This window comes from Culex quinquefasciatus, chromosome 1 (genome assembly GCF_015732765.1).
Source record: "Culex quinquefasciatus strain JHB chromosome 1, VPISU_Cqui_1.0_pri_paternal, whole genome shotgun sequence".
NCBI classification, from domain to species: Eukaryota; Metazoa; Arthropoda; class Insecta; order Diptera; family Culicidae; genus Culex; species Culex quinquefasciatus.
The window spans coordinates 108,028,815-108,053,204 of record NC_051861.1 but is presented as its reverse complement, the minus strand read 5'-3'; the positions used below and the strand labels follow the sequence as shown (position 1 = coordinate 108,053,204).

General features: G+C 35.3%; 1 protein-coding gene and 1 pseudogene across 2 annotated transcripts; both read right to left on the bottom strand.

The window, feature by feature from the left end:
• Nucleotides 1–9,155: 9,155 nt before the first annotated feature.
• LOC6036966 (probable nuclear transport factor 2) lies at nucleotides 9,156–17,772 on the bottom strand. Of its 2 annotated transcripts, XM_038249140.1 has the most exons (6): nucleotides 17,619–17,772; nucleotides 17,358–17,543; nucleotides 10,438–10,509; nucleotides 10,268–10,366; nucleotides 9,933–10,040; nucleotides 9,156–9,366 (listed from the first exon to the last, which is right to left on the bottom strand). In XM_038249140.1, the coding sequence occupies exons 2-6, from the start codon at nucleotides 17,463–17,465 to the stop codon at nucleotides 9,253–9,255; spliced, it is 501 nt and encodes a 166-aa protein (XP_038105068.1). In that variant the 5' UTR covers nucleotides 17,466–17,543; nucleotides 17,619–17,772; the 3' UTR covers nucleotides 9,156–9,252. The 2 variants fall into 2 exon arrangements, with proteins under 2 accessions (XP_038105068.1, XP_001846935.1); XM_001846883.2 differs by lacking the exon at nucleotides 9,933–10,040.
• Nucleotides 17,773–22,614: 4,842 nt separating this feature from the next.
• LOC119765351 lies at nucleotides 22,615–23,094 on the bottom strand (annotated as a pseudogene).
• Between the last annotated feature and the right edge of the window lie 1,296 nt (nucleotides 23,095–24,390).

Here is a 24,390-nt window from a genome sequence, read left to right as displayed (position 1 = left end):
CAAAAGCAAAAAAAAATCTGAAGCTCAAAAAATATTCAAAAAGTTTGCAATTCACAAAACGGAAAAAAATCAGAAACTTATTTGTTTAATTGGGGGTTAAAATGAAGCTTAGATTGCTTATATTATTGTTTACAGCGATAGGACCTTTTCTGTCAAGAAGGACCGCGAAGTTAATTTTTCAAAATTGATTTAAAAATTCATGTTAAACTCTTTGTGTTCGTACAAAGGGTCATTGGTACTCAGAAAAATAAGTTTTATCGCTGCAAACAATAATATCAGCAATCTTAGCTCTATTTGAGGAGCCATTTTTTTAAATTTTTAAAATTTCCGAGATTTTTAAAGTTTTCAGAATTTCCAAAATTTCCAAAATTTTAATAATTTTCAGAAATTTTAAAACTTACAAAATTTCCATAATTTTCAGAAATAAATCCAAAATTTTTAATTTTTTTTTATTTCCAAAATTTTCATAATTTCTATAATTTTCAAAATTTTAAAAATTTACAAAATTTTCATGATTTCCAAAATTTTCAGAAATAAGTAAATCCAAAATTTCCAAAATTTTTATTTTTTTTTTAAATTTCCAAAATTTTTATAATTTCCAGAAATGAATCCAAAATTTCCAAAAATTTTATTTTTTTTTTGTTAAATTTCCAAAATTTTCATAATTTACAAAATTTTAAAAATTTACAAAATTTTAAAAATTTCCATAATTTCCAAAATTTTCAAAAAAACTTTCTTTTTTATTTTCAAAAATTTCCTTTTTTTTAAATTTTCATAATTTTTAAAATTTTCAAAATTTCTAAAATTTACAAATTGTTAAAATTTACAAAAATTTTCAAAAAAATTATTTTTTTTAATTTCGAAAAATTTCCAAAGTGACTAAAATTTCAAATTTTCAAAGTACTAATAAAAATATGAATTTCAATAATTTTGATGCTTATTAATTATGATTTTACAATTTCGATTTTTTAGTTTTTTTTTAATTCTGATTTTTTTTAAGAATTTTAAAAATGTTTTTAATTTAAGACAGATTTTTTTGACTAACCATTTACAAATTACGATCGTGATGCGTCAAATAAGGATTGAAATATTACGTCCGAGTGCAATAATCACTCGAGCGTGATTAATAAACTCTGTTGACTGACACGAGTTGAATTTTAACTTCAAAAGGGAGGAGGAGAGTTTTCCCTCCTTTAAGGAAGGGAAAAAATTATAGCCTGCTGACACGAGTTTATTTTTTCCTTAAGAGAACAAAATCTTGACCACTTACACAACTTTTTAAATTTGTTATTACTAGTCAAGGGAGGTTTTCCTTCTTTAAAGAAGGTAAAATTCAACTCGTGTCAGAAGGAGAGGAAGGAAAAAAATAATCATTTATTGTAAGTCAGCAGTTATTGTAAGTCAAGAGAGTTTTCCTCTCCAAAAAAAGAAAATTCAATTTTTGTCACCTTCTTCTTTAAAGCGATTCTAATAATATTTTTGTTGAAAATTTAAATCATCATACAAAATTAGCAATATGCCAAAGGTCCAATATGTCAAATGGAATTATACCTAATAACACCCGAAATCCAATTTTAATTTTAACAATCATTTTTCTTCTTTGCCAAAAAAAAATAGCATTCACGGAAAAAAAATAAAAAATTAAATTGCAATTTATTCGGCATTTGTATAGCATTTTTTACAAAAAGAAGGTAAAATTTCTTAGAATAATAAAAAGAGTTGTAGGCCGAATTAAGATTTTTTTTGTCAAAAACAGAAGGAAAACTTCTTGGCATGGTTAAAATTACTTTGTTCAATTTTTATATTTTCTAAGAAATTCAAAAAAATCTAATCTTTGAAATTACTGCATCAATTCCTAATATTTTTCGAGAAAGAAATTACAAAATTCATGTTTTATTATTTTATGAAACTAACACCGTAGAAGTATAGCCCTCAATGTCCTTAACAACTCTCTCGAAGACAGTATTGTGCTAATTTGCTTCTAACAAAAGTTAAAGAGCGTTAAAGAGCGTCATTTCGGAATACTCGGTAAAAATCATACTTTTTGCCAACACTGCCAAGTCAAGTGGAAACTTTCGTAAACTTTTGAGGAATTGGGGTGCATTTTAACTAAATAATTTCTTCTGAACATATCTTCATATCGATTTTACGTAAGGCTCATCAAAATATAAGAACAATTGTATTTATTTTGTATTTCATGGTTCCTTCGGCAATGTTGGCAGAAGATGTGAGTTTCACTGATTATTTCAATACACTACTTGAAAACTCTGTATCTTTTTTGTGACGCACTTTAGCAGAGAGTTGTTCAGGATATCCAGGGCTATACTTCTACGGTGTTAGTTTCATAAAATAATAAAACATGATTTTTGTAAATTTAAAAATGTGAAAATTCAAGTTTCCCCATAGTAATTTCCATACAAATTTTATTCGCTTTGCGCCAATCGTGGGCTTAACCAATCGCTCCCAAATTTTGGGAGGTTGTTTGGGACCCTAAAAGGGACCCAAAAAATGTGTTGCTGATTGGATTTTTGTCATTTTAAATTTTCCATAAAACTAGATTCCACCCTAGTGACACAATCTCTTTGATTTAAAGAATCAAGCTCCGTAAAAAATTTTTAATTTCTATTTTTTTCTGATCTGAAACGAAGCTTTAAATTTCAAACTGAAACCATTTTTATATGCAAAACAAAACATGCGAGCGACCAGGCCTACTGCGAAAAGTTTAACGCAGGGATGATTCGTTGAAGTGGATTGATTTAGGGCAGAGAAAGAAACTTGGGAGTCCCCGTGGAACGTTTTGATAATGGTGTCGATCCAAATCCCAAAATAAAATTCCCTGACTTTTCCCTGACCTCTCCAGACCACCATTTTTTTTTTATTTTCTATTTTTTACTAACATATTGTTTAGCGCGTTTTTATGGTTTCATGCATTTTTCTTTTTGAATATTAAAAATTTAAGATATTGAAAAACTTCAATGATTTTTTTATTTTATTTTTTTAACGATGGATTCTGCAAAAACTTAAAAACATTTTTTTTTATTTTGTCAACCATTTTTTTCTTATCGACGATAAAAACCATAAATTTCAAAATGGTTGATTTTGGCAGATTTCAAACGAATTTAGGCCAATGCCATTTTTGATTGTATTTTTATATAAAAAAAACTAAAGGTTTTGGAGACAAAAACTTGAAAAAAAATGTAATTTTGCAGAACCTTGAGAAAGATTCAGAAAAAAAAAAGAAAAATATACAATTAAGTGTGCATTATTCAAGCACATGTTTACGGTTTTTAAAAAGATCGAGGTTTTTTCAACAATGTTTGTATTTAAAGTAAACAGTTTTCTGGATATTTGAAGAAAACATCTTCTTAAATTATTTTACAAAAAAATATTTTTGCTATAAAATTAAAAAAAAAAGTTTTCTTCCTTGACCAGAGCCTACAGACGATCAATCACACGATCAATACATTTTATAAAAATAAAAACAAAATACAACCTGCTCGAGCTTTTCGAAAAGTCATTATTTATCAAACTTGGATATTTGGGTGTTTTGGAATAGATTCCAAATCTAAGCTCAATCTGACCACGGAAACTCCACCTTGTAAGCCCTTGAATGTTGTTTGGGAAAAATATGTAAAATGTAGTTGTACAATCCCTTAAATCTCGGATGCTGGATCTTAATAAAAGTTGAAACAACTTTCCCGAAGAGACCATATTTTATAGATTCTTGAACTCTCAAATTCCTTTATAAAGGGTTGTTACGGAGAAATCGAAAAAAATATCCGCGCCATCCCAAAACCCAATCCGCGCAAAATCCGCGTCATTTTAAGGTGAAGCCGTTGATCATTTTCGAAGAAAATTGATCATCACTATTAAATATTCTGTATTAAATTCAATTTAACGATTTTCTGCACCAAAATGAATCAGCATGTGCCGGTTGTTGCCTTCTTGAAGTCACTGAAGGAATTTTTGAACTAAAGCAATTGTGTTTCAAAATTTATATAATTTTGTGGTACCGTAAACCGGGGTGACTTTGATAGGATTTCAATTTGTTTTTGGAATATTTTCGAACAGGTAAGGTTTTTCTCAAGATTATTATTTTTAAAACATGTACTGGGGTAGGCCACACAAAGTCCATGCACTATTTTGGAAAAAAAAAGTTGTTTCAATAGTGTTTAGAAAAATAGTTACGTTAAAAATTCTTAGTTTAAATTCCGGGGTGACTTTGATAGTCATAGTTTTTCTTGTTAAAATCATAATTAAGATGTTCAAACTTTATTTGTACGCTAAATGTACCATCACTAAAGTAGCTGATATAGTTTTAAGAAAAAAAATCAATGTTTATGTTTAGTTAACTAAGTGTATAAGCTTTTTAGTAAAATACATATAAATTTTAGGTAAAATTGTTAAAAAGTCGGAATTTTGCCTGAAATTTGTTAAAACTTGTTTTGTTTATAAAATTATCGATTTATATTGCATTTTATACTGAATTTCAAGCACGAATCACAGATTTTCACATTTTACATGAAATTTGTTCAACTGAAATTGCCTATAAAGTTGGTGATTGTTTTAAATTGTGTTTCAAAAACAAAATATTATATATTATTTACAATTTTTTTAACCTTCTCCTAGTGAAAAATTGTCCAAAGAATCCGAAAATGCATTCCGTTTTCCGATTAAAAATCATGTTCATTGAGAAAATCATGACACTTTGAGAAGTTTAAAATAATGACTTTCATCAACATTTTCTTAACTATACTTAACTAACTTTTTAAACTTGTCAAAATTTTATGAAAAGTTCTTGTTGAGGTACTTCGAACACTTCTTTACCACGGTCAGTATGTTTCTAAACCATTCCTTACGTATTTTAACTGTACTCTTCATTTTGCGTAAAAATCGCAAACCTATCAAAGTCACCCCGGCTATCAAAGTCACCCCGTTTTACGGTACAATCATCAACGTCCTAGTTGGCAATCATCGATTAATGACGATTTCCATAACTTTACAAGGAATGGGATAATCGTTACCAAAAGGAATCAGCATGTGTAGGGCACTATTCTAAATAACTTGTTGAAGGAATTTGGTCAAAATACTGAAAGCGACGCAAAATTTATATCTTTGAACGAAAAATCATGACAATGATAGAAGTCTTCACGTTAAGAAAAATATTTTTGCGACAAGCATATAAAAGAGTTTCATAATAAATTCAATTTTGTAATCTCAGAACGCAGAATCTTGAAAAGCTTATAATATATTTTTGCTAGGATTAGGTAAACTAGAGGGAAAAGCCAAAAAAACCTTTTGGCAAAAAAAATCAAAAACTAAATAAAGAAAAATAATAAAATTTTAAAATTGTCATAAATCCTCAATATTGAGATTTTAAATTTAAGATACAGTTCATACTCGATGATCTTACCAAAGCGTCACTTAGAAAAATCGAAGCAAATTTTCCTACATCTTCTTCTCAAAATTTATCTAACCGAATAAATAACTCCAAAAATACTTCAAATTTTATCAGGTTTTCTGTAATTTGAGATGGTAACAAAAATGGCAGCATTCAAGAACCTAGGAATTTAAGAACTTAAGAATTTAAGAATTTAAGAATTTAAGCATTTAAGAATTTAAGCATTTAAGAATTTAAGAATTTAAGAATTTAAGAATTTAAGAATTTAAGAATTTAAGAATTTAAGAATTTAAGAATTTAAGAAAATAAGTTTTTTGTTCTCTTGAATTATTTTAAATATTGATAATTTTGGTTTTTTCTGATTTTTTAGTTTTCAATTTGAAAATTTCGGATCTTTTATATCTTTAAATATGATTTTTTTTTGTTTTTTAATACTATTTTTCCTAATTTTATTTCCTAAAATCTGAATAATTTAATTCTGAATCTTGGAGCTGTATTTTTTAATGTCTTGTTTTTTTTTTCAAGAATGTTTAAATTAAAAAAATATTTCTACTGGTTGAATCCCATCTAAAAGTCAAAGGCGGAGGCCAGCTTCTGTTACGTCCAATGAAGCTCATATTTGGGATATAATACAGTACACCTACTGGAACATGCTCCAATAATAATTTTTGTTGCATCTTAATATCTGTATCTTCAGGAAAAGTTTAAATTATGATTAAGATTCACAAGATTAAAATTGAATGTATCCAGTATAAAAGAATACTAAATAATAATAGTCTGTGGTTGACAGAGCAGCGAGTCAGACGTGCGTCCCTCACACACCAAAAAAAGTGCTGAAAAGTGCAAAAATGCCTCAGGGCAAGAAAAAGAGGCGGTCCTCACCAGCAGGATCGGCAGATTTGAAGAAGCTAAAGAATGCCGAAGCGCTACCTGCAAAGCCAGGCAGTTTGAGCAAGGACGCTCAAAATTCGTCTGGAAACCAGTTTGCTACCCTCCTGTGGACGTGAGCGAGAAGGAAGAATTTGAACGACGGGAAAAGTTGCCACCCATTTTTGTGAAAACATCGTCATCGGACTCGGTGCGAAAGTGGCTGACCGGATTTATCAAATCTGGAGCTTTACGAGCTTCCATTCGCTTGTGTGCTGATGGACTCAAAATTCTGCTACCTACCAGAAAGGATTACAACTACGTTCGGGATTTCCTGAACAACACAAAGATTGAATACTACAGCCATGACGATCCAGGTAAACGCCCCATGAAACAGGTCCTCCGAGGCCTGTACGACATGGATGTGAGTGTGCTGAAAGAAGAGCTCAAAACTCTTAAGTTGAACGTGATCGAAGTCTTCAAGATGACGAGACACAACAAGGACATCAAGTATCGTGATCAACTGTACCTGGTTCATCTCGAGAAAGGATCGACAACGCCGTCTGAGCTGAAAGCAGTTCGGGCAATTTTCAACATCATCGTGACTTGGGAACGTTATCGTCCAGTGCACCGTGACGTGACGCAGTGTTCGAACTGCTTGCAGTTTGGACATGGTGGAAGGAACTGTTTCATCAAGAGTCGTTGTGCAACCTGCGGAGGTGAGCACAAAACGCAAGCTTGCGAAACAATCAACGAGAACATCGGAGCGAAATGCTTCAATTGCGGCGGCGACCATTCTACCAAGAATCGGAGCTGCCCAAAACGTGCTGAGTTTGTAAAAATTCGGCAGCAAGCGACGACGAGGCACCAACCAAATCGTCGCAAAACACCACCAACTTTCACGGACGTGGATTTTCCTGCTTTGGCGTCACCTGGAGTGGGATCTGTTCGAGTGGTTCCAAATCTGCAGCCATTGCCGTTGAATCAGCGGCAAAAAGTTGCAGAGAATACAACACCTCCAGGCTTCAGTCAGCAACCGAGGGAAAACCAATCAGCATCAACGGATGAAGGCAGCAGTGACCTGTTTTCACCACAAGAACTTATGAACATTTTCATCGAGATGACAACAACACTGCGTGGTTGCAAAACTCGTGCGGAACAAGTAAGAACGCTTGGAGGATTTATCTTGAAATACAGTTCGTAGTTTACTCGTTCTAATGATTTTGAATAATTCAAAGAATTTTTATTTTAGTTTTAAGTTAGGATTAGTTGTTAAAGTGATTTTTTCTTTTTTTTACCCAAATGTATTCGATTAAATGCAAAAATGTAAAACAATTTGAAATAAATGAATGAATGTGAACAGTAATAATAAAACGAAAAATACAACAAAGATGAAGAGCATTTAGCCATACCACTTAGAATGTAAATGAAATGTAATTATTATAAGAAAGTTCAATAAAGACATATTTAACTAAACTAACTAAATAAGGGTAAAAAAACATTACTCAAAACTTAAAAGAAATTAAATATTCAGAGTCAGTATGTTTAAAAATGAGTTGAGTGTACTAATACATTTATTTAGGAAATCCTTAACAACACATTTAAAAAAAATTCTTCATAATCTTCATCTTCATCTTTCGACGTTTCTTATTGAGAAAATACAAACAAAAATTTTCGGAAGAAAATTCAATTAATAGGAAATCGAAGTTTTTACACTCAACGAAAAAAACATTACCCTGATTCTTGATAACATTTTTCTTTATAAGTTGAAAGTAATTTTATCTCTCTATAATTTTTTAATCAAATTTGCTACTGCGCGAAATCCGTGCCAAATTCGCGCCGTCCGTAACAACCCTGTTAATTCCATAATTTTTTGTTTAATTTCTTTAATTCTTGAATTTAATTCTTTAATTTTTTATTCCATTTCACCACCACTATTTTGCTTACATTTTAGATTGCACAAAATTAGATAACTTTTGATCATTTTTAAATCATAGTTCAGTTTAATTTTGAGAAAAATAAGAATTTAGGTAACGAATACTAATGTGAAATTTTGAAAAAATTTCTAACCTTACCATTTTTTTTAGAATTTTAGAATAAAAATTTAAAAATTTAAGAGATCAACAATCAAAAAAATATCAGAAATTCAGAATTTAAAAAAATTAGAATCATTGAGCTTTAGAATTCTATATTTTTTTTTTAAATTTTCAAATGTTCGATTTTTTTACTTTTGATTTTTTTAATCATTCAATTTTTCTGACAAAATGTATGATTTTCTCTATGATCTCTATATGTTGAACAAACGACCAATTTTAGAACAAATCTCTGAGGATGGTGGGGCAACTGCCTCATATTGTCCCACCCTGTGTGCGCTAGTAATATTTAATTTTCAGTTGAACGCAAATCCAAAGCAAATATTAATTATTTGATTTTTAAACCTAAACATATTACAAACAAGCAACGCACAAATTAATGCCAAATGCAATTTTTCGTTGCTGTTCCTTTTTTTCGTGACCCTTTTCATAACCTTTTTTATATGGAGTTTCACGTTCCTTCCGGACTGACCAATATAAAAAAATAAATATTATCAATATTGCAAAGTTTGGCCTGGAAGACATTCAAATACATCATCAAGGGCGAATTTACAAAAAGAAATGAAATTTTGTAGTAATATAAACAACAACAAGATCATCAAAATTCCCTGACCCAGCTTTGAATTCCCTGACTTTCCCTGACTTTTCCAGGTCAAATAAAATTCCCTGACAATTCCAGGTTTTCCCTGACTTTTCCAGAAATCGACACCATGTATGATGCTCCGGGGACCCCACAGCTTTTAAAATATGTATAGTTAGGGAACATTCTTCACCAAAATTCGAAACACACCCCGTTGCGATTAATTTATCTTAAATTAACGTGATTTTTTTATTATCATTTACCCAACATTTCGTTTTCACATTCCTGGTTATGTTTAATGTTTCCGTCGATTACGCCGAGTTGTGGATGCACAGGCGGAAAATGTCGTGGGCGCAGAAGAAGGACGTCCCGAGCGGTTTCAGCACAAACACCTGGGCGTACGCGTGCGGTGGATCGTCGTCGCACTGGAAGATTAAGCGGGAAATTAGTTTGATGGGATTTAGATTTTTATGGTGGGGAAGATTAGAGAATTAAATGTGAGGCACAACTTAAGAAGAGAACACTCTCTGGGTAAGATTTGTGTTAAGGTGCAAACAGAACGCAAAACGAACGAAAGCAAAAGGATAAACGTACCTTCACCGTTTTCGAGTCTGATCGGTCCCACCAAAAAAAAAAGCCCCGCAAATAATCGCTTCTCGAGTGAGGTTAAGTTTAAATAATTTATTATTTATAGTTCTTCACTTATCGTCGCGTGGATTACAAAAAAAAAAACAGAACAGAACAGAAATATCGTCGCGATTCCTTCTTTGAGTTGAGAGATAGAGAGAGCTTGCGAAAGCAAACAAGAGGACAGACAGATTTAAGTTTACTAATAATTCCCCCCTTTTCTTTAAATTGCTGTGTTTATAAAATTCGATAGAATCCTAGCATAAGCATCATCCTTCCTCTTCTTCTCTGTAACAATTTTAGTAGTAGCAGCAGCATCAAATAGCAGACCAGTAGGTAGAAGTAATCATGCGCCGCGCTACGCCATGTCGTGCAGCGCTAATCTGAAGACGTCGTGCTGCACGAAGAAGCTCGTTCCGATCGGTTTCAGCACGAACGTTTGCGTGTACGCGTGGGGCTGGTCTTCGTCGGTCTACCGGAACCCGAAGGAATTGTTTGTTTATTTTTCGGAGTGTTTTTTTTTTTATTATTTTCAGGACAAAGTGCGAAACGAAACCAAATCGAAAAAAAGAGGGAATCGAAAGAGAGAGAGAGACACGAAAAAAGATCGACATTAGTTGGAATGTCCTGCTGGCAAAAAAACGCGCGCGCGAGCTCTAATCTAAAATCAAGGTAAAAAGGGGGGGTTCTTATTCTCACCTGTAGTCTGCCGAGGACGTTGATGAGGACGCCACCGTCGAACATGGGCTGCGAGTCGACCGCCGTCAGGGCTCGGTTGATCTTTTGGAAGGTTAGGCTCTGGAGAATTGAAAAGAAAGACAGTGTTAGTTTCTTCATATAGAATAGAATACCATTCAGTCAATACTTACTTGCAGTTTTTCCAGAATCTTGGCCGCTCCCTGGATTTGCTGGCCCTCGAACGACATGAAGGAGAGTTCCGCCTAAAAAGGTAGAAGAAAACAGGTCTTAACTTTTAAAGTGCTTTCCTAAAATTCGAAATGTTTAATAGTCAATTATAGAACCCCGAAACGGATTGAATGAAATCAAAACAAATTGCTACTCGAAACTAGGTGTCCGAAGGCCTGGACTGCACCTGGACTGAGCTAACGACCTAACCTCTACACCACCGAACCTCTTTGTAGATGTACCTAATCGTCAGCTCCCCGAGTGCCAGAAATTGTTCCGCCTTGTTACGGCAGGTCGGAAACCGCGTCATCATCTCCCTCGCGAGAGCAAAGAAATTCGACAGGGTTTTTTTTATTTAACAAACTGGCCTTTTGTTTCCATAATTCGGCTAAGTTCAACTTTTGTTTTACAATTTCACAAAATTAGATTAAATTGTCAAACTGTAGGCTTCCACAGTCTTCTCTTTGGAGCTACTATTGGTTGTTTCACCGCTTGTCCATTGTCATCCAACCTTCGCCCATCGGATGTAGATGGCTTTTCTTTTCGGGCACTTTTTTCCTCTAATTGCCTCTTTAGTGCATCTCCAGCGCGGGTAGCAAACGTCGAAGCAAATCAAATTTGCACCCGACGTCAACCCCACCGCGGTACCTGTCGCGGTAGCAAATTTGCTCTCAATTCTTCGGGATTTCACTTTGCAACCCGCTATTCTGCTGGTTTGCTACTGCGGCAAATGGAATTATGCACGGAAAACTGAATCTTGCACGGAAAAAAATTAAATTGTTTTTTTTAAGTACAAAAAAAATGAAAATTAAAAAAGGACAAAATTTAAAAAAAAACAAAAAAAAATTGCAAAATTAAAAAAAAGGGACAAAATTTAAAAAAAAATAAAAAAAGGACAAAATTTAAAAAAAAAAATAAAATTAAAAAAAATAAAATAAAAAAAAATTAAATTAAAAAAAATTTAAACAAAATAAAAAAATATAAAAAAAATTAAAAAAATAAAAAAATTTAAGATTTAAACAAATTTAAAAAAATTCAAAAAAAATTAAAAAGTGAAAAAAAATCCAAAAAAATTAAAAATATAAAAAAAAATCAAAAAACTTAAAAAAATTACAAAACATAAAAAAATAGAAAATTAAAAAAAATTCAATCAAAATAAAAAAAATTAAAAAATAAATCAAAAAAATTAAAAATATTAAACAAAATTGGAAAAATAAAAAAAAATTAAAAATTAAAAAGTTGAAAAAAAAATCTGAAGTTAAAAAACATATTTTTTTTAAATCCAAGAAAAAATTAAAAAAAAAAATAAAATTTAAAAAAATAACAAATTTGAAGGAAATTAAAAAAAAAAAAATTTAAAAAAAAATCCAAAAATAGAAAAATTTGGAAAAATAAGAAAAATTAAAAGATTGAAAAAAAATAAACAGAAATTGAAAAAAATAAAAAAAATAGCTATTTCAATAAAAAAAAAACAAAAATTAAGCTATTTAAGGCGTTATATACATGTATATCGGCAAAAAAGTCAGAGGTTAGTATGAGCACACACATCAACTAATTTTTAATTCTTTTTTCATGGCATTAAAATATACATTTTCACCTACTTTCAAAACAAATTTGAAGATATTTGGTTGCATCGTTGCCGAGATATAGCAATATCAAGTGAGCAGTTTCAAAAAACGGATGACATGATATCTCAACATTGTCTTGACCAAATTGGCTTAAAATTTTGGTGAAGACTCGTTAAACCGATTCCGTGTGCATGACGAAGCCCGATTTTCAAAAAGTTTATTTAAAAAAAAGAAAAAAAATATTTTTGTGTTATTCATATAAAAAACCATTAGCTTTTGATTTTTGTATTTTTAAAAAAAGCTTATTTTAAAAATTGGGCTTCGTCATGCACACGTAATACATCTTGAGAGTCTTCGCCTCAAATTTCAGCCAATTTGGTCCATCCCATCTCGAGATATCGTGGCACCCGTAAATCAACTCGGGGTTTAGAGAAAAACGCCAACTAAGTATGACAGTCCGCTTTGCGCATGGCAAAATTTTGAACTTAAATCGTCTCTAACTCAGTTTAATCATGAAATATCTTCATGAAACTTTCAGGAGTGATTAATAATCATCTTCTGAGTGGATTTATCACATATTCTGTAATATAAAATTTTGTGATTTTCTACATGTATGTAACCCCTTAATCGCATTTTTGATTTTTTATTTTTAAATTTTAAAATTTTCAAATTTTTGACTTTTTGAATTTTTGCAATTTTAAATTTTTGAAAAAAAATAAGCTAGTTAAGCGCATTTTTAAATTTTTGTATTTTTCAATTTTAAAATTTTGAATTTTCAATTTTTTAGTTTTTTAATTTCTAATTTTTTTAATTTTTGAATTGTAATTTTTTTTAATTTTTTAATTTTTGAATTGTTAATTTTTTTAATTTTTTAATTTTTGAATGGTTAATTTTTTTAATTTTGCTTCGCGCGGTGGGAGTCTCGGGGGCAAACTCGAGAGCAAATTTGGTGGAAATCAAACGGGGTAGCAAATGGTTTAACTTTCGACATTTTCGAAAAATGAAATTCTTTGAAATTTCCAATAGGATTAAATAGTTTAATAAATTTTTAGCATTTCTAAGCATGAATCAACACATAATTATTGATTTTGAAGGTAAACGAGAGCAAAAAATGATAAAAAAAAACCCATATTTGCCCCCCGCGGTGGGCTTGTTTCGGTGGCAAATTTGCTACCCTAGCGGTGGGGTTGACGGAGTTTTCTCAAGGTGGCAAATTTGGTCTCGGTATTCATGAGCCGGGTGCAAATTTGATTTGCACCCCAGCGCTGGAGATGCCCTTAGATTTGCCTTTCTTCACAACAGTAGTGAATCCGTCATTGCAATTAGGTTTTACGCGGTGACGTCATTTGACAGCTCGCGTACACTGTTTATATGGTTTTCGTCGGTTTTCGACGATTTTCCCAAAACAAAAAAAAACCAAATAAATAAATATTTCAATGTTTTATAATCAAGAATAGCTGTTTGAAAGGGCTTAAAACAATAATTTTATTTCAAGTTTTTCGCAATTTTCAGTGTAAGAACGGGTCTTGACCGATCTTATGCACCAGGTTCCCGATGAACACGCACTGCTCTTACACCTACATCTCGCCCTTGCTCTGAGTCAGTACGAGCAACACGCTAGAACACGGATATAAAAAATTTTATTTCAAGTTTTTGTAACCAAAAAAATATTTATTGACAAAAATTTAAATGTGCAGTAATAAATCAATTTAATTATTTTTAGAAAACATTGCATAAGGCTTTCTGGTCGAGAATTGAAAAACACATTCACAGCTCTGAGTAACAAATTTTATTTAAAGTTTTTGTCGCCAAAAATATAAGCATCGGCCTAATTGTTCTATTCAAATTTCTTAAATACAAAACATATTTATCCAAAGCTATCTAAAGCTAGTAAAATTCTGAATAAACAATGGTTTTCGTGAAAACACGCGATACTTTTTCGAAGAAGCAAACTTGTTATTTCGTAAACTTTTAAAAGTTTAAGCTTAATATGCAGAAAGTTGAAATTAAATAGATTGAAAACGTTTATTCAAAAACGTTCAACAACAATAATTTATCATCAACAAAAATAAGAAATCAATCATTTCAAATTTCCTAAATAAAATAAAACTGAAAATTAGAAATTTTTTAATTATAAAACTAGGAATACTAAAATTTTTAAATTATAAAAATACAAAATTATGGAATTATGAAAATATGAAATTGTGAAATAATGAAATTGTAAAATTATGAAATGATGAAGTTATGAAATTCGAATGTTAGAAAATTATAAAATAAGACTGGTACAAATTTATTGATTTTTTTTTTTATCTTAAATTCAAAATTTTTATTTTTTTTATTCTTTGATTTATTAATTCCAAAATTTTAACTATTTAAATTTTTGAATTTTTAATTTTTAAGTTTTTCAAATTTAGTTATTTTTTTTTCTTAAGGCCGATGCAAATATTTAAAAAAGGTTTTTGTCCCTCGGCCCTGGCCGAGGTCAAGGGGGGGGGGCAAAAAAATAAAAAAATATAAAAATGTAAATAACAAGCCATAGTCTTCACATTTAAATGAAAAAAGTGTTTTAAAATGCATTTTACACTAGTTCAGTTGTTTTGCAATCATTAGTTTTCAAAAAATCTAAGATCTGACAAAAACAAAACTTGTATCGAAAAAAAAAATTTTTTAATAAACCCAAACATGCTAAAAATGATTTTAAACGCAGAAGAATGTATTTTAATTTGATTTCAGCTGGTTGCACATGAATTTTCATTGAAATTTTGAAGTTTATTGTAAAAATATTTTTTTTGCCCCCTGATTTTTCGGGCCAATTTTGAAGGGGTGACAAAAACTTTTAAAAATATTTGTACCAGCCTAAGAATTTGAGAATTACAAATTTACAAGTTTTAATATTTAAAATTTAAATAACTTTAAAATTCAAAAATTTAAATGCTCAAAATTTAAGAAATTAAAAATTAAAGAATAAAAAAAAAATAAAATTTTGAATTTAAGCAAAAAAGAAATCAATAAATTTGTACCAACCTTATTTTATAACTTTCTAACATTCAAATTTCATAACTTAATCATTTCATAATTTTATAATTTTATAATTTTATTATTTCATAATCTCATATTTTCATGATTCCATAATTTTGTATTTTTATAATTTTAAAATTTTAATATTCCTAGTTTTATAATTTAAGCACTTCTAATTTCCAGTTTTTTTTTATTTAGGAAATTTAAAATGATTGAATTTAAAGATTAAAGAAAAAAAATCAATAAATTTGTACCAGCCTTATTTTATAATTTTATAATATTCGAATTTCATAACTTCATAATTTTACAATTTCATAATTTCATAACTTCATAATTTCATATGTTCATAATTCCATAATTTAGCATTTTTATAATTTTAAAATTTTAGTATTTCTAGTTTTATAATTAATGAATTTCTAATTCATTTTTTTTAATTCCTAAATTCTTAATATTTTATTCTAGAATTTTTTTTTTGAATTTAGGTAAAAATAGAATTTTTGAATGTTACAATTTCGTAGTTTTTGTAAGTTAGTATTTTCGAATTTCTATATTTCAGATTTTTAGCACTTTTGAAATTTCGACATGTAATTTCTAAAAAAAAAAAATTTATGTTTTTATTAGGATTTTACAGTTCTGTTCCAGGATGTCACATTTCCAATTTAAAGATTTTGAGAACCTTTCAACTGAGATCAATTCATAAACCTTTGCAGGGAGGGTACATATTTCTACTCCCAGATTGGCTAGCTGGGTGCTCTTTTAGGGGAGATTTTTTTTTTAATATTGGCAAGTTTATTTTCACTCTGGTGTACTTCATTTCGGTCCCGCCAGTATGGATCAATCGGGCAGCGCAGGGGACTCATAATCCAGAGGTCGCTGGTTGGTACTAGCAATAAATAGTTGGCGACACGATGGCCGACAGCTATAAAGACAACTTCTTTTTTTTTTTTAACTCAATTTCGACCAATCAACTTAATCGAGCAACTCTCTACGAAATCGTCCGATTTCGACCATTTTTTTGTATTTTTTTATTTGGCTCAAACTTTGTGGGGGCCTTCCCTATGACCAAATAAGCTATTTTGCGTCATTGGTTCACCCATACAAGGCTCCATACAATTTTGGCTGCTGTCCATACAAAAATGGTATGTAAATATTCAAACAGCTGTAACTTTTGAGTGAATTTTCTGATCAATTTGGTGTCTTCGGCAAAGTTGCAGGTATTGTTGAGGACTATTGAGAACAAATAGGTACACGGGGACAAAAATCCGCAACTTTTAGAGAAATATGGTCTAACAATCTGCCGCCGAGTTATGATTTTTTGAAAAAATAGTGATTTTTGGAAAAAAAAATGAAGTTTTATGCAAAAACAAATTTGACGTTATTATTTAATGCAAAATTGTATTTGCAATCGAAAACTACTTTACAGATTTTTTGTTAAAGGGCTCCGTTTTCAAGATACAGCCACCGAAAGTTTGATTTTAGCGAAATATTTGCAGTTTTTCGATTTTTAAAAATAGTGACAGTTGTTTATGCATTTTTAATCTTTTAACAAATTTTGAATTATAGACCACAGATCGGTACAAAACGTAAAAGTTAAGGAAAAAAAATATTTTCGTAAATTCAAAAAGGGATCGAAAATTAATGTATTTAAATTCTTTTAAATTAAATTGAATTTTGGAAATCATGTTTTTTTTTTAATTAACAAAGCATGACAGTTGAATTGTGGAGTTTTTTTAAAAGCTCCAATAAACCAAATTTCCTGTTTTTGCTTTTTGGGTGTTTTTGAAACCGTCTTGAGTCAGGGGCTCGGTCAGGGGTATTAAAAAACACCCAAAAAGCAAAAACTGAAAATTTGGTTTATTGGACCTTTTTTTTTTAAAAAAAAAACTCCTGATTTTATCAAGCATTTTACGTGAGAGATAACGCTTGTTTGTTTACATTTTGTCATTATGACCTTGTGAAAGATACCAAAGCGTAAAATGTCTTCACGTCAACTAATCGAACGTCCAAAACTGGCCAAAAATAATTTAACAAAAAGTGAGTGAGCAAAGGAAAAATGATTCAGAGCTAAGGTCACTCTGACGTCGTTTTCGCGAATGTACGAAAGAAGTAAATAAGGCAATGCAGAAAATTCCTCTTTTCCCTCTTGTTGTTCCACCCAGCACCGCAGCAAAAAAAAAAGGAAGAAAAGTTGAGGTTAGGACCACTTGTCCGACAGCGGAAAGGAGGACCCTAATTCCACAGGATTCCCAGCCCCGGTTCCAGCCGAAACCCGACCGGGGCGGGGCACCCCCACTTACGTTGTACAGGTTGACCAGGTTTGGCCGCTGCATCGGATCGTCGAACATGGCGTAGTACTGGGTGACAAATCCTTTGCCAATCTCTTCGTACTGCGGATTCAGAGCCATCTTCGATCTCGGTTGGTTGGTGGTCCTATCAGATTCTCAGGGTCCGGATCACCAAACACACACACACGCACACTCACGCTGGAAGGGACAAAACGGAACTGGGGGTTAGATATCTGCTCCGGAAGCATCCACGGAGGTAGGAAGTTTTATTACCCGACGCGGATCGTTTCTGAGCGAGCTTATTTGACGGGACTTTTGGATTGAATGGCGAGTGGAACGAATGTGAATGTGCAACAGACACAGCAGAACCGAGAAAAAAAAAGCCGAAACAGAACTGTCAAAATCCGTTTTCACCGCCCGCCTTTTCCGCGCATCGGCCGTTCACCAGCTGGTGCGTTCGGTAAAATTGATTTTGAGGAGGGGTGTCGGCCGGGTTGATATATAAAAAAAATGGTGCTATAATTGGAAACAAGCTTGGTTGTAAAATGATACGATTAAAATATTTTAAAAACAATTCCTATATTATCAAATTCGGCAAAGTAGTGTCGGTAAAGTAGTTTTTCAGATACTATATAGGTAATAGTAATTTTTTTGGGCAATGCCTATTTGACATAAAACCCAACATTATAAAAATATTTACATATGTATGAAAATCTCATATAGTTTCCCATATAGTAAAATCGACCAAAACTATTGAGGAATGGAATTAAAAGTTTGATATACTGCACATATATAGTTGGGTTACAATTTATTGAATAGTAAAGACCATTTGATAAATATTTGAGTAACTATTTGTCATAAAGTATTTATATAGTTTTGACTATGCGGGTGACTTACTCTCTCATCGTCATTGACAATTTGTGTTATTCAAAAAATCAAATCAAATTATTCGCTCTACAGCATTGCCTTGGCGTTCTCGATTGCGAGATTCCTACTCGAAACTAGGTGTTCGAAGGCTTGATTGTTGAGGCAATTGCAAACCTCTTTTTACACCTTAGCTTCCATCCACCCCGGGATTCGAACTGACGACCTTTGGATTGTGAGTCCAACTGCCTACCAGCGACTCCACCGAGGCAGGACCCAGGGAGACGACTCCTACACCTGGACTGAGCTAACGACCTAACCTTTTAGGTTAGACCGGGGCCAACATTTACTTCCCGTCCGACGGAAGGTTATTATTGTAGCTTTTTTTCATTCTTTCTTGCGTTCTTTATTCAAGTCTTATAAATAAAAATAATCCAAATCTGATGTGTTTATAAATACTGAATGCAATGTTTTAGCCATGACATAGGAAACAAATGAAGTATTTTCTTTGCCATCCGCATGAAAAATTATTTAAACGAGAAAGGGATTAAATGGCAGCAAAACCACAAGATTTGTTCTTTATGAAATTTAAACACTCGATTTTTTTACCTCTTTTCTTTTGGAACAGCGTACTGTCCCGGAAAAGTATTTTTTAAGTTACTGCGCAGGTTCAATTCGAGAGGAAGCATGAAGTTTGAGCACGGACGAACGGACATGACACCAGGAGCAAATTTTCTTCAAATTTCTGAAGCAAACTATCACTTGCGCCATCTACATTCAAGTTGTCGAAGTAGCATCGCGCGATTACGCATGATTTCTCAAAATGTCTTATGCAATAATTAATTAAAACATTTAGCATTATGGACCATCCATAAACCACGTGGACACTTTCGAGGGGGGGTATGGCGAATGTCATTTTAATGCAAATTTTTTTTTGACAAGACAACATTTTTTAGATGGATCAACTATGGTCCCCTTGGAACGAGCTGTCAAGTAGGAGCTTTTCTGTCAAGAAGAACCGCGAGGTTAATTTTTCAAAATTGATTTAAAAATCTATTTTAAACTCTTTGTGGTTGTACAAAGGGTCATTGTACACTCAACCCCCGGTGGTTGGTCACTTTTTCGTTTGACACTTTTTTAGTTTGTACCCGAGGGGTAGCTCACTTCGCGTTAGAACAACAAAACGCACAAAAAGTAGCTCGAAATTTGAGAACGCTTCACAAGGCGACGATTTTTTCACAACGCCACGAGAAGGCATGAAAAGGCAAGCTAACGCGCGTTAGCGCTCGTAGGGCGGCTTGTTTCTGCTCGAACGAAAAGCTACAAGAAATCGATCTTGCAACCCTGCCAAAACAGATCGAGCAGTTTTTCCCCAAGTTTGGCAACTCGGTGTTTTGTTTTGATTTTTTTCTAGCAGTTTGATTGTCAAAATAAAAAGCAACAAGAAACTCGGTGATTTTGGCGTGTTTCTGTATACGGACGCTGAGGAAGTGCCGCCGGCGCCGGCCGCCGATGAGTCCAAGGTGCTGGACGACAGCATCGAGTGTTCGCTGCCCAGCTCGGACAGAATGACCGACCGGTTAAAGCAGCGGTTGGATTTGATCTCGAACGGAAGCAGCACACCAAACGCGGCCGATCCAGAAGCAGTTCGAAATCAGCTCGGAGAGCGTGAGCAAGATTACGCGACCCTCGGTAGACAACAGCCACCAGGAGGACGAGAAGGAGCACGGCGCCATCGTGGCGGACAATTCAACGGCCGGCTGTTGCAGCGAAGGAGCCGGAGCTCAAGAAGGATGCTCCCGAAACAAGCAAGGAATCTGTTGCCTCGTCGGTGAAAGAAGAAAGCAGTCTGAAATCGTCGGAGGTCGATTCGTGTACAGGTTTGTTGCACCGGGTGGGAGATTGGATTGCAGGGAAGTGTTATTTAATGAATATTATTCTCTCGCAGAGGAGACCAACCTGTACGCCAGCAACGCCCAAATTCAACGGAATCTCCTCCACGTCAGGATCCGAGCTAGACGATAAATCTGCCGTGCAGACGCCAGCAAATGTGACGACCACTGCAGCCTCGACCACAACGACAACCACCGCCGCCAACAAGCTTGACCTCACCCAGGCACTGACTTCCGAGGATGCGCTGTACGAGGTCAGCGTATGGTTCGACGGAACGGAGTTGCAGTTCTTGTCGGTGGAGAAGGTGATCGAGAACAAGCTGGCAGCGCCCGGTTTGGCCGAGTCCACCCAATATCTAACAGGAATTGACTCGTCAAAGCAATCCTCCAATGGTAGCGTGGGAAGTCTTGGCCCGTTCCAGCTGCCTTCGGCGAGACCGGCCGCCGATTCACACTCAAGCGCAACGGACAGTTCGGGGACAATCTCCAGCCAGTCGAAGGCACCACTATTCAAGGTTAAGCACACCGTCCGAGGGGCCAAGTTGATGATCGAGGAATTCACCAAGATCAAGCGGGCGCTCAGCAAGGATGATGAGCTATCGGACGCGGAACTGGACCAAAGCAGTTCCAACGCAAAGACGCCCAAAACAACCACCGAAATGTGGTCGAGGAATGAAGCGACCCCGCACCGAGTCCGAAGTCGAAGCAAGCCTCCTCGAAGAGCGCCAAGAAGCAGAAACCGGACACACCCGTACCTGCCGAGCCGGAACCGCAAGTGAACCAGGACGATTGGTTGTGCTGTATGGCGCGGTGGTCCGACCCAAAGTACAATGCAGGCAAGGTCACAAGGGAGACAACAAGTTCATGATGCTGTTCGAGGACGGTGCCTCGAAGGCCCTCTCCAAGGACGTCATCGTGATCGGCGACAAGGACACGCTCCCGATCGTCGGCCACGCCGTACACGCGTTCACCGGAGGCGACACCTACGAGGTCGGTTTCGTCGACGAGGTCAAGCGGAACGAAACCATCAACGAAGTATTGTACGTGGTCCGGATCGGTAAGGGCACCGTCGAGGTGACCGCCTCCGGCCTGTATCTGAACGAGGAGCAGGCCAAGTAGTCAACTGGGCATGCAAGGCCGCCGAAGGAGGCGCGGACGATCCGATGACAAACGCGACAAACACGACGATCCTACAGACGAAGCGTCCGCCGCGGGTGGTGGCGAAAAGGGTTCGCGGTCGATGCGGAGCAAACCCAGCAAAAAAATCCAGGTTCGGGATATCCCACGCTAAGCCAACCGCACGGACCTCCGACCACGTCGATCTCGACCAGTGCCTCGATATCGTCCAATAAAAACCAACGGAGCGCCGACCTACACACCGACTCCAGGACAAACCTCTTCTCCAAGTCCAACAGCTAATGCTCCGATCTCCATCGCTGCCCACATTCTTCCAATCATGTCGACCGGATATGCCGTAGGTTCAAGCGCCCCCGGTGCTCCTCCGCCAAACGATGTTTATTTTGGTATCTGTTTTTTTTTTTCAACCGTTTCCAGCTCGTTCTCCCGGCAGTGGTTTTTGTGCTTTCTAGCCAGCCCGTGTTTCGGCAACTCGTCTGCGTTCCGGAAGGTCATCCTCCCAGCAGTGGCCCGCGTTCCGAAGAGTCGTCCTCCTGGCAGTTTTTTGTGCGCGTCCCAGCAGCAGCCCGCGTTTCCGCAACTCGACCGTGTTCAGGAGGGCCGTCCTCTCTACGGCGGACTTCCGGTAGAATTCTGGTTGCGTGGCCTGTTACCACCGCGGCACCTTCAGCTTGCACGAAAGCACAAGAACCTTCAGGGTGCTGAGATGCAGGTACCTGCGTAGAATTTGGATTGCGGTCGTCGACCTTCGATGATTTGATGACCGCCAGACTAGGAGAGCATCACAGATTGCCACCAGGATACATATTTTAGTCCAGGTTGAAGCGGAGCCGTTGAAGAACGTGCATAACGTGTGCCAGTATTGTCTGGCAGTTTGAGCCAAGAAAGCAGCTGAACGAAAAAAAGGTTGGAGCTGAGTAAATATTCGAAAAGGTTCATTAACTACAAGGCGCAGAGTACGGGAACCTGATCTGCACTGAACGACTCAACTCAACTCAGATCCGCATATGACATCAGTTTCAAAAGTACATCAACGAACTCGACACGGCGATATTTTAATAGGATTTAATAGGGTTTACAAAAAAAACGATACTAATAATACTAATAATTGTATGGAAAAACCTCTTACACTTTTCTGCACGTTTTTATTCAGAAAAATTAGAAAATAAAGTCATGCAATATAAAATCATCGACATGCAACACTTTTCTTTCTATGCACGTGGTGGACTCACATGGGGAAGTTGAATAGCAATGCCGATGAAGTAATCTAATCTGAAGATGTGACCGGCCTTTTGAGCGATTTGTACTTTGTGGGTTTCACTGAAGGAATTCATTTTGTGTTTTGTTTTGTGAAAGTTTTTAATACAAAAGTTTATTTGCGTGTTGGTGTTTGCAAACGCCCAGCCGGAGCAGCAAAGGCCTCAAATATCCGCGTTGGACCTTTTACGCTCTCTACCGCCGGCCATCGCCGGAAATCTGCTTCACATTCCGGATTGTGGTGGAACTATCCAGCTTAAGGATCGGCGATGGTGACCTTGACCTCTACACTTGGCTTGATGTTGATCGAGGTTATCTGCTTGACGATCTCGGACGGCGAGTGCAGATCGATGATACGCTTGTGCAGGCGCATCTGGTAGCGATCTTTTTGGAACCATCACCGCAGGTCAGCGCACACCTTCTCCAGGCTGCGGACATTGCGCAAGGTCAGCGTGACGCGGTTCTGGTGAAGGGTCGCGGCCTTTTCGATGTCCTTTCTAGTGGCGACCATTTTGCACGATTTTCATGGACGGTCATCTTCTTCCGCCCAGTTGCCGACAGTAAAAATCAAGCGTGATCACCTAGAATTGACCATGATTTCTCCCTGCCACTGACTAGCTTATTATCAGATGCTCCTCCGGCTTGGCCACCGGTAGCCGCGTAATACCATTTACTCCGCGGCACAGGTTCCTTTGGCCAACAAATGTGAACGTGAAAAATGAAAAGATCAAAACAAACTGCTCGACTGATTTGACAACGAGATCTGTCATTTGCTCTTGACAGTTCTCGTTGTCAAAAAAATCGAGCAGTCTGAGGTGCGAACGCAAGAAAAGGCAACAGAAAAGGCGAGCTAAGGCGCGTTAAAGCAAAAAAGGTCAGATAGGGTTGGATAAGGTGAAATAAAGAGGAGCGAACGCCGAATTTTTTTTAAAAAGGAATGTCAACGCTCGACCAAGGCAGAAGTGAACCACCCCTCGTTTGTACCCCGTTGGTTGGTCAAAGTCAAACTAAAAAGTGACGAACTGTCACTTTTTACATGGCACTCACGCACACTATCAAAACAAACGTTTGGTAGTGTGTGTGAACTCCGTGTAAAAGGGGTGTCAAACTAAAACGAGACCCCGTTCGTTTGACAACAGTTGGTGTCAACCCATCGGGGTTTGAGTGTACTCAGAAAAATAAGCTTTGTCGCTGTAAACAATAATATCAGCAATCTAAGCTTCATTTTAGTACCCAATTGTCCACGAGAGGGGGGGGGGGGGTAACAGATTCCCAAAAAAGTGTCCACGTGGTTTATGGATGGTCCTTTAGTATGGTGCTAGAAACAGTGTTTTGGTATTTAGTTTGCCTTTATGATTCTAGGTAATTTATCATGGATACTAGAATTGTCGGAAATTTTATAGAAATGGTATTTTAAATATAAATTCATACGACCATTTTATAAAATGCCCATGAGTTTGCAGCATCTGCTGGCTTTGTTTACGTTTCAAACCACGTGGCGCGAAGATTTTGACGTAAGCGATCTCGCTTGCGCAGGTTTTCGCCAAGAAAAAGTAAAAGAAAGCCTGCTTCGCTTTTTGAAACCCAGTGTCATGTCCGTTCGTCCGTGGTTTGAGGTCTCCACAAACAACCCAAGTAACCATCCAGCCTTTAAAAAAAATCATAAATCAGTTGCTAAACAGCATTCACCAGCTAATCAGTCGTAAAACGGCAAAGATTAATACAAATCAGCTCTAAAATAACTGCTCTGATAAAAGCCGTTTTAGTGCGATTACTAACTGTCACTAGCAACACTGTTATATTTTTTCAACAAACAGGCAACACGTCTGACGTTTTGACTGAGAGTGAAAGAGAGCGACCGAGAAAGAAAACAAACTCTCGCTTACTCGTAGAAG

Coding starts and splice junctions, on each gene's coding strand:
- LOC6036966 (XM_038249140.1), bottom strand. CDS start 17,465: ATGGCTCTGAATCCGCAGTACGAAGAGATTGGCAAAGGATTTGTCACC. Junction 10,367..10,437: donor AGATTCTGGAAAAACTGCAA/GTAAGTATTGAC, acceptor TCAATTCTCCAG/AGCCTAACCTTCCAAAAGAT. Junction 9,367..9,932: donor GATTAGCGCTGCACGACATG/GCGTAGCGCGGC, acceptor TTAATCTTCCAG/TGCGACGACGATCCACCGCA.